Below are 10,822 nucleotides of genomic sequence, written 5' to 3'. Positions count from 1 at the left end.
TTTTGCCAAGAGAACATACTGGTCATAGCAAACACTCTCTTCCAACAACACAGGAGAAGACTCTATACATGGACATCACCAGATGGCCAACACTGAAATCAGATTGATTATATTCTTTGTAGCCAAAGATAGAGAAGCTCTATACAGTCAGCAAAAACAAGACCGGGAGCTGACTGCAGCTCAGATTATGAACTCCTTATTGCCAAATTCAGACTTAAATTGAAGAAAGTAGGGAAAACCACTAGACCATTTAGGTATGACCTAAAACAAATCCCTTATGATTATACAGTGGAAGTGTGAAATAGATTTAAGGGACTAGATCTGATAGACAGAGTGCCTGATGAACTACGGACTGAGGTTCGTGACATTGTACAGGAGACAGGGATCAAGACCATCTCCAAGAAAAAGAAATGCAAAAAAGCAAAATGGCTGTCTGAGGAGGCCTTACAAATAGCTATGAAAAAAAGCAAAACCAAAGGAGAAAAGGAAAGATATACCCATTTGAATGCAGAGTTCCAGAGAATAGCAAGGAGAGATAAGAAAGCCTTCCTCAGCAATCAATGAAAATAGAGGGAAAGAATAGAATGGGAAAGACTAGAGATCTCTTCAAGAAAATTAGAGATACCAAGGGAACATTTCATGCAAAGATGGGCTCAATAAAGGACAGAAAAGGTATGGACCTAACAGAACCAGAAGATATTAAGAAGAGATGGCAAGAATACACAGAAGAACTATACAAAAAAGATCGTCACAACCCAGATAATCACGATGGTGTGATCACTTACCTAGAGCCAGATATCCTGGCTCTAGGTGAAGTCAAATGGGCCTTAGGAAGCATCACTATGAACAAAGGTAGTGGAGGTGATGGAATTCCAGTTGAGCTATTTCAAATCCAGGAAAATGATGCTGTGAAAGTGCTGCACTCAATATGTCAGCAAATTTGGAAATCTCAGCAGTGGCCACAGGACAGGAAAAGGTCAGTTTTCATTCCAATCCCAAAGAAAGGCAATGCCAAAGAATGCTCAAACTACCGCACAATTGCACTCATCTCACATGCTAGTAAAGTAATGCTCAAAATTCTCCAAGCCAGGCTTCAGCAATATGTGAACCGTGAACTTCCAGATGTTCAAGCTGGTTTTAGAAAAGGCAGTGGAACCAGAGATCAAATTGCCAACATCTGCTGGATCATCGAAACAGCAAGAGAGTTCCAGAAAAATATCTATTTCTGCTTTATTGACTATGCCAAAGCCTTTGACTGTGTGAATCACAATAAACTGTGGAAAATTCTGAAAGAGATGTGAATACCAGACCACCTGAACTGCCTCTTGAGAAACCTGTATGCAGGTCAGGAAGCAACAGTTAGAACTGGACATGGAACAGCAGACTGGTTCCAAATAGGAAAAGGAGTATGTCAAGGCTGTATATTGTCACCCTGCTTATTTAACTTCTATGCAGAGTACATCATGAGAAACGCTGGGCTGGAAGAAGCACAGGCTGGAATCAAGATTGCCGGGAGAAATATCAATAACCTCAGATATGCAGATGACACCACCCTTATGGCAGAAAGTGAAGAAGAACTAAAAAGCCTCTGGATGAAAGTGAAAGAGGAGAGTGAAAAAGTTGGCTTAAAGCTCAACATTCAGAAAACTAAGATCATGGTATCAGGTCCCGTCACTTCATGGCAAATAGATGGGGAAACAGTGAAAACAGTGGCTGAGTTTATTTTTGGGGCCTCACTGTAGATGGTGATTGCAGCCATGAAATTAAACGACACTCCTTGGAAGGAAAGTATTGACCAACCTATGACCAACCTAGACAGCATATTAAAAAGCAGAGACATAGTCTAGTCAAGGCTATTATTTTTCCAGTAGTCATGTATGGATGTGAGAGTTGGACTATAAAGAAAGCCGAGCGCTGGCTGAGCGCCGAAGAATTGATGCTTTTGAACTGTGGTGTTGGAGAAGACTCTTGAGAGATCCTTGAGAGATCCAACCAGTCCATCGTAAGGAAGATCATTCCTGGGTGTTCATTGGAAGACTGATGTTGAAGCTGAAACTCCAATACTTCGGCCACCTGATATGAAGAGCTGACTCATTGGAAATGACCCCGATGTTGGGAAAGATTGAGGGCAGGAGGAGAAGGGGACGACAGAGGAGGAGATGGTTGGATGGTATCACCAACTCAATGGACATAGGTTTGGGGAGACTCCGGGAGTTGGTGATGGACAGGGAGATCTGGCGTGCTGCAGTTCATGGAGTCTCAAAGAGTCGGACATGACTGAGCAACTGAACTGAATTGAAGAAGCCAGATACTCTTCAGGCTAACGTAATTGACATCTAGTTAATCTTCTTTTAGCTCTAACTTCTACTGCCATCTTGTGGCAATTAAAAAAAACCCAAAGTCAATTACTCAAAAGTTCTATCTCCTGACCAGAGAGTTTCAAATACTTCCTATTACTCAAGTTTCAATTTTCTCCTTATCAGTTTGAGAACAGAAATATTATTCAAAAGTAGTGTCTGGATACCTGGGATCACTGTATAGAGAAAAAGGAAGTAAAATGGCATTATATTATGTACAGAAAACCCAAAATCTGCTGGTAGTTTTACAGAATATGTTGGTTTCTGAAAACTTTTTTCTCCCCCTCTTACCAGTAAAAGAATCCCTCGGAGTGCTCCTTCCCTGAAGACCTCTGGCTCCCTGAGGGAAAAATAACAGGAAATAGATCCTGATTCTCTGGCTTCCATATTTCATGCTACATATACATTGAAGAATATGTTGTTCTCCCAGAGTGGGTAGTGCACAAGTCCAAGAAAGACCCACATTTTAATCCTTCCAAAATGAACATGATGGACACTGTTAATGTGGTCCACTATTTTCACCTCTATTCATTCCAAGCTATGAATCAGGTCTGCTTCTAATATCAGGTCTGCATTGCGAAAAGAGAGACAATTCATGCCAAAACCAATCGGTTTAATATTCTTGCTTTAATCTTGGCTTTCATTTAGCATTAGAAATCTCAGTCTGGAAAGACAATGTAAACATTACTTACTTGTCCCAAGTTACTAAAGCCAGCCATTCTATAAGGGGTAGACTCCACTGAGGAGGACCGACTGTATGAAGTGAAACAAAAACGAAAAGCAAATAAGCTGGTATTAAACCTTTATAAAGTCTCCTCAGTCCCTATCTCAGCCACATCTAGGCATTTCTTTCATCTTCCATCTTCTGCCAACAGTTTTAATGTTTCTGTGTAGCTTTCTACTCACCTGACCACTTGGCTACTATGCTGAGAAATGGGTCGTGGAGTAACTAAAAGGGAATAAAACAGAGGATGAAAAGTTGCCATTAATGGTGTGCCCTCTTTTGCATAGCCTGTCTGTTGCAAGTTAGTATCTGCGAGTTTGGCCTTTCCATATCATATATAATAGGAAAATCACACTATACTTTCTGAGAGGAAAGCATCTTCCTTATGGTTCATAGTTTATGAAAAAGGATATTTATTTATCTCACGCTTATATTTGGGCAAAACATGGTCTCTACCTGACTGAGATGGAGACGTGATGCCCACTGGTCGAGGTGTGTTTAACCTGCAAGGAAGAAAAAAAACAAAGGCAGTTCTAATCTCTGTAAGCAGAACTTAGTGCCTGCCACCTTAGAGGATCAATCACACCATTTATTTATAAAAATAATAGCCTCCTCCCTGAGCATGGTGGAAGCAAGTTTTCCATATGGGTCTCCTTGGCTCTCCAATTCCCTAAATGAAATCTTCTCCACTTCTCTATTCCCCGTAATAGAAGTTCTGAAGTCCTTTCATCCTTCCCTTAGTGCTTTACCAGATACTCTCAACTTTACGTACATCTATCCACCCATTTACACATCCACCATTCCCTCACTCCCTCCATCCCCTCTTCCATCTATCTACAAGCATTTATTTAGTGCTCATGTATCTTAGATCCTGAGGTTACAAAGATAACTAGAATGTGGTTTGTTTTTGAGAGGCTTAGTGGGAAGGCAATAAAAAAGCAACGTTAAATGTAATAATGGGTGTATTAGAAGTACAGAGTATGCTAGAACATTAGACTTTAGCTTCTGTGAATCAATGGCCATGCTTTTTTAATCCATCAATACAGAGCTGATACTAAAAATATTTAATGATTGGTAGGGTACAGACATTTATAATTAGAAAAATTGGTGATGTACACCCAGCACCTAACACGGTACATCACAAAGAATAGGCAATTAATGAATATTTATTGAATAAATGAATAATAGAACATCTAACTCTGCCTAATAGTCTTGACAGAGGAAATGACACATGAGTTGAATTTTGAAGGATGAGTAGAATTTCATAAGATGACGGTCAAGGGTGAGCACTGCATTCAAGATTTTACATCAGTGCTTTTCAGTGAGTAACTCTTTCATGGTTAAGTGAAAGATAAATTCATAAACCATTTCCTCCACCTCAGAGCCCACATAAGAGTTAGAGCCAAGTGTCAAGAAAGGATAGATATTTTCAAAGAGGGAAGCTATGGCGCCTGATAAAACTGACCTGCTTCCTTGGTACCAACTTGGAGATTCCTGTAGGTGAAAAAAATGGGGGTGAAGGAAGCTTTAGCTCAAGAGTCCCCATCAATGGATCTTACTTGTCAGATAACTAAGCTGCAATGTCTTCTAGTTGTGGTTACTAAGATTTCCAATAGAAGAAAACAGCTGCAGTGTTTCCTTAGAAACACTTAGCTTTAGGGGAAGAAAATTTTAGTCTCTCTTCACAAAAACATATTGGGAATCCTGAAGACTGATATACATGGAGAAATATAGAGAATCTATGGAGAGAGAAAGGAAAATATAAGAGAAAGATCAAAAGGCATGCTATATAAACACAAAGAACACTCTTGGGAAGAGAGAAATGTCTAGGAAATAGAGTTTGATGGAGAAGAAGGGTCCTGAGTGCCTTGGGATTCTTGAAGAGAAATTTTAAGTTACAACAGATAACTCTTCTGTAAAAGAGCTTCCCCATGTGCCATGTCATGATTCACTGATGTTCGAGAATGGGTTACCACTGTGCTAAATTTTGTCCTCTCATCCCTTCAAGGTCTTCTGTGGCCTTGTCCATTTACTACAGTTATGTTTATTTTACAAACATTATCAATTAATACCTGCCATGGAAAACTATTCTATTCAGTCAGCTAGACAGATGGGCAAAATAGAGGAGAAAATAATAGTATGGAAAATCTATTTTATTCACCTTCCTGATGGCTTGAAATTTCTTCAGTTCTCCATTCTCTTTCCTTAAGACTGACAGCTCTCTAGGCAAAAGATGGAAACGGTGAGCTTCAGCAGGTCAGTGGAATAAAAAAAATCCTGATTTTTATTATCATCAAATCTAGTTAATGCTTCCAGAGAGATGTTTGCCACTATACAAGATAATTCTGACAGAGACCTAGTGATTCAGGTCAGCAATGGCAGGGTTTTGGTGGTGAGAAGAACCAGGTGGAGAAAATAAGCATCATTTGGTATGGTTTCAGAGGCTTTTATACAGAATTGCGTCTCTTCTCCACATGCACCCCTGGCCTGAAGATGTCTGAACATTTCTGTCAGGGATTCCATCTTTTAGCTTAAGACTTCCAAAACACATCTTCCTACACGTAACATTTTAAATGCTATCTCCCATCATTATTACTGTGAAAAAGCCATGTCTGATTTCTCTGAAGAAGCAGTTTTTGACAGATGGAAGTAAAAGAGGAAAGCTATAAAGAGGGAAGAAAGAGAAAAAGAAAATGGAGACTGAGGGAACAAAATTCTGTACTGAACTTACCCAAGACAAACATAAACACACATGAAGCAATGTTCAGGCTTTGGAACCATAAGGATATACAGGCTCTAGCTTCCCTGGAAAGGGCTCTTGGGTAACCTGATTTGTCACTTACTTGTCCTGGTTGGTCAGTGTTTGCTGTGACTCCTGCATGGCTGCTTCTAACTCTGTAATTCTGTGCTTATAAAAGGCGATGAGGAGATCTGTTTGTTTCTTCTGGAAACTCCACACCTACTAGGGGAAAACAGGCCTTTGACATACAACCTCATAACTCCTTTCCCCTTACTTCCAGCAACAAACAGGAATTCTTCAATTCATACTCTATTACTGATTGTTTTCTTCTGGAGCATCTGACCTAATTCGAGGTTCCCCAAAACTAGGGAAAGCCAAAGCTTTATGTTTCCAGAATAACACCTTCCTAATATCTTAATGAGAATACTGACACAGATCAGCCCTTTTAAAATATAACCATTCATCATGAGCAAGAAGCGTGACAACCAACAACAAAAAAAGTTTCCAAGTTTAGAATTGGTTCTGACCTTACTCGTTTACAATTAGTTTGGACTCAGCTTCCACATTCCTAGATACTGGAGAGCACTGGTAACCAATTTATTTTCCCTAAGATACATAGAGATACTTCCAGGCTGTTTATACTGCTACAGTAGAGGGCAAAGAGACACAGACGGAGATGACTTTTCCTGAATATTATTTCTGGGCATGGGCAAATAATTTTATCTTTTGTTTTCATTCACCATTTGATGTACTGATGTGCCCATCATGGGATTACTGAATCAGATCAAAAGTTAATATTTAGAAAGCGTTTTAGCTTTGTCAGGCTGTACTTTTGAATACACAGCAGTATTTATGTCTCATCTGTTTCCTACCTATTCAAGCCATAAACCCTTTGTCTGAGGTCCTTCCTAGATCTGGTAGTTTTGGCCATAAACTTTTCATTCTTGTCTAATTTGCAAATTGCTTTTGCTACCTTACTAAAGAATTCTATTTCCGAATCTATACAGTCTCCAGACTCAATTTTTTACTCAAAAACAAACTAAACTAATTCTATATAGACAAGAACTCACTGTAGTCTATTTTTGAAATTGTTCTTATTTCCAATAAAAGTAAAAACATATTCAGTTTAGAAAATTTGAATAACGCAGAAGCAGAAAAAAAGGCACTCACTCCTGAGAGTCATCTAAAATGGCAAAGGATTAAGAAGAAATAGATACTACAGGTAGATATAATATATAGCCAAAAGCCAGTACCCCAAACATCCTAACCTACTCTTGGGATCAGTTTGTGATAAAATTGTTAGCATCAGGCTTGGGCCAAGAAAGCCCAAATCTTTCTCTAGACGGGTTACTCCTCCCCTAGTCCTGTGTGAAGGGGGAACAGACCCTCCCCTACTGTGGAATTCCAGGGGACAAGACTAGACTATTGGGGGAACCTTTTGCCTAGGGCTAAGTAGGCCTGCTTCACATACTTAACCAAAAAAACTAACACCCAAACCTCAGATCTGACCATTCCAAGAGGAAGAAAGATCACTCAGTAAACAACCATAAGCAAAAAAAATTAGAGGAGAAAACAAGTGATTTTTCCCAAAGCTAGAGTACAAATGTTTGATCTATTTCAAATATATCTACTAAAGGAGATTCTAAACTCAGTAATGAATCTCAGTATTTTACAAATCTCAAATGTGAGCAAATTCATTATTCTATCTCATTCAAATCCTTCAGCCTCATAAAAAGGTTATAGATTCTTTAGGACAAGTTTTGCCTACTTGCTTTTAGTTGGGATAATTTTATTCATATAACAACAGAGCAGATAGTAACAAAAGTAGTTCTGTTGATAACATTAAACATTGTATAATGCCAAGTGTTAAATATTGTTTATTTCCTTGGAACAATGCATGGAACTACCTACTTTAATACTCAGATTCCTTTCCTGTGTCTTCATATTAGGACCAGGTAAAGGCATCATCGTCTTCTCATGCTCTGGATTCCCACTCGTTTTAGAATTGATAACATGGGACATAATTTTTGTTTACTGTAGACTATTTTTTAAATTTCAGTTCTGAATTAGATCCAGTTAATGCCAAGAGGCTGGAAAAAGTAAGGAAGAAACCACTGAAAGATACTGAGAGAGTCACCATACAGAAGTAAAGGTGAGCTAATTGGTTTCTTAAGATAAGACATATGATCCAATGTGGGTGTACATACTATTGCCTTCATTGAAAATTGCCTTTTGTCTCATAAAATATATTTTGGAAATGAATAGTAGCTTGACCAGCTTTGTGTGTGTGTATGTGTGTGTGTGTGCCAAAGAATGGCTTTCCTAATTTTTACTTTTAAATGTCATTTTTTTTTTAGTTGAAGATTTATATACCCATGCAATTTTGATGCTTTGAATATTTGTAGAAGAGTTGCTAAGTTTAAAAAATTTACTTTAAAAGCATCAGTAGGGACTTCCCTGCTGGTCCAGTGGCTAAGACTTCACATTTCTAATGCAAGGGGCCCAGGTTCAATCCCCGGTGAGGGAACTAGATTTCATATGCCACAACTTAGAGTTTGCATGTCACAACGAAGATCAAAGATCCGAAGAGCCACAACTAAGACTGTTGCTGCTGCTGCTAAGTCGCTTCAGTCGTGTCCGACTCTGTGTGACCCCACAGACAGCAGCCCACCAGGCTCTGCCATCCCTGGGATTCTCCAGGCAAGAATACTGGAGTGGGTTGCCATTTCCTTCTCCAATGCAGGAAAATAAAAAGCGAAAGTGAAGTCACTCAGTCCTTAGCGACCCCATGGACTGCAGCCTACCAGGCTCCTCTGTCCATGTGATTTGCCAGGCAAGAGTACTGGAGTGGGTTGCCATTGCCTTCTCCTGGGCTCAGCCAAATAAATAAATTTAGCTCAGCTGGTAAACAATCCACCTGCAATGTGGGAGACCCTGGTTCGATTCCTGGGTCAGGAAGATCCACTGGAGAAGGGATAGGTTACTCACTCCAGTATTCTTGGGCTTCCCTGGTGACTCAGCTGGTAAAGAATCTGCCTGCAATGCAGGAGACCCGGGTTCAAACCCTGGGTTGGGAAGATCCCAGTATTCTGGCAAGGAGAATCCCATGGACTGTGTAGTCCATGGGTTGCAAAGAATCGAACACGACTAAGCGACTTTCACTTTCATATTAAAAAAACTGGTAAATTCACTATCTATCTTAGGTACTCAAAATGTATTAGTTTCCCTTATCCATCTTTGGTGAAATTGACTCCCTTTTTCCTTAATATCTACAGGTCTTAGGTGTTGTTGTTGTTTTTTGGCCATGCCATGTGGCATGTTAGACCTTAGTTCCCCCTGCAGTATAAGCTCAGAATTTAACCAACAGACCACCAGGGAATTCCCATAAGTTTGAATTACATCTTAAGATAATCATATAGTTGAGAAATGTAAATTTATCCTTTCCAAGTATTCAGCTAAAAAAAATGAGAAGACAGAATTAAAATATCAGCATCTTGCAACTCAGTGAACTAATGAATCAATGTAAAGTTCATCAATTTCTACCATCACACAAAATGAGAGACAGAAAATCATTACATACCTCTTGGTAGAACACAGCACTGCTGTAAGTAGTCTTGTCTCATCCCCTCCCCTCAACTTAAATGGTTCTGATTAAGCCTAAATAACTATTAACTCAGAGAAAATATAGAGCACAAACAAGCATATTAAATGACTCCAGGTAGATACAGTGTGCAAAATCCATGCTATGAACAGCCTTACAGCACAAAAGACCATTTTCTTCAACAATAGTAAAAAAGAAACAAGAGGAAACTTACAGTTTAAAATAACCTTAAGAGACAAAATAGTCAACTCAGTTATATAGAGTTTATTGAAACCAATTAAAAGTTTTAAAATAATTATGAGACACTGAGGTAAACTTCCAAACTCATTCTATGAGGCCACCATCACCCTAATACCAAAACCTGACAAAAATGCCACACAAAAAAAGAAAACTACAGGCCAATATCACTGATGAACATAGATGCAAAAATCCTTAACAAAATTCTAGCAAACAGAATCCAGCAACATATTAAAAAGATCATACATCATGACCAATTGGGCTTTATCCCAGGGATGCAAAGATTCTTCAAGATCCACAAATCAATCAATGTAATACACCACATTAACAAATTGAAATATAAAAACATATGATTATCTCAATAGATGCAGAGAAAGCCTTTGACAAAATTCAACATCCATTTATGATAAAAACCCTCCAGAAAGCAGGAATAGAAGGAACATACCTCAACATAATAAAAGCTATATATGACAAACCCACAGCAAACATTATCCTCAATGGTGAAAAATTGAAAGCATTTCCCCTAAAGTCAAAAACAAGACAAGGGTGCCCACTCTCATCACTACTATTCAACATAGTTTTGAAAGTTTTGGCCACAGCAATCAGAGCAGAAAAAGAAATAAAAGGAATCCAGATTGGAAAAGAAGAAGTAAAACTCTCACTGTTTGCAGATGACATGAGCCTCTACATAGAAAACCCTAAAGACTCCACCAGAAAATTACCAGAGCTAATCAATGAATATAGTAAAGTTGCAGGATATAAAATTAACACACAGAAATCCCTTGCATTCCTATACACTAACAATGAGAAAACAGAAAGAGAAATTAAGGAAACAATTCCATTCACCATTGCAACGAAAAGAATAAAATACTTAGGAATATATCTGCAAGCACTAAATGCTGGAGAGGGTGTGGAGAAAAGGGAACCCTCTTACACTGTTGGTGGGAATGCAAACTAGTACAGCCACTATGGAGAACAGTGTGGAGATTCCTTAAAAAACTGGAAATAGAACTGCCATATGACCCAGCAATCCTACTGCTAGGCATACACACCAAGGAAACCAGAATTGAAAGAGACATGTGTACCCCAATGTTCACTGCAGCACTGTTTATAATAGCCAGGACATGGAAGCAACCTAGATGTCCATCAGCAGATGGATAAGA

At 38.9% G+C, this 10,822-nt stretch overlaps 1 protein-coding gene across 1 annotated transcript in view; it reads right to left on the bottom strand.

Moving 5' to 3' along the window:
- Positions 1–10,822, bottom strand: part of RNF212B (ring finger protein 212B) — a 31,523-nt gene that overhangs the window by 10,510 nt on the left and 10,191 nt on the right. Inside the window, exons 5-11 of the mRNA XM_010831285.1 lie at positions 5,925–6,040; positions 5,243–5,303; positions 4,547–4,575; positions 3,538–3,584; positions 3,264–3,306; positions 3,050–3,110; positions 2,649–2,697 (exon numbers count right to left, since the gene is read on the bottom strand). Of these exons, the coding sequence (XP_010829587.1) occupies positions 2,649–2,697; positions 3,050–3,110; positions 3,264–3,306; positions 3,538–3,584; positions 4,547–4,575; positions 5,243–5,303; positions 5,925–6,040 (406 nt within the window). The remainder of the gene's footprint in view (positions 1–2,648; positions 2,698–3,049; positions 3,111–3,263; positions 3,307–3,537; positions 3,585–4,546; positions 4,576–5,242; positions 5,304–5,924; positions 6,041–10,822) is intronic.

This window comes from Bison bison, unplaced genomic scaffold (assembly GCF_000754665.1).
Source record: "Bison bison bison isolate TAMUID 2011002044 unplaced genomic scaffold, Bison_UMD1.0 scf7180017864526, whole genome shotgun sequence".
In the NCBI taxonomy this organism is placed as follows: Eukaryota; Metazoa; Chordata; class Mammalia; order Artiodactyla; family Bovidae; genus Bison; species Bison bison.
Note: the sequence above shows the minus strand (reverse complement) of the source record. Positions and strands in the feature narration are given on the sequence as shown.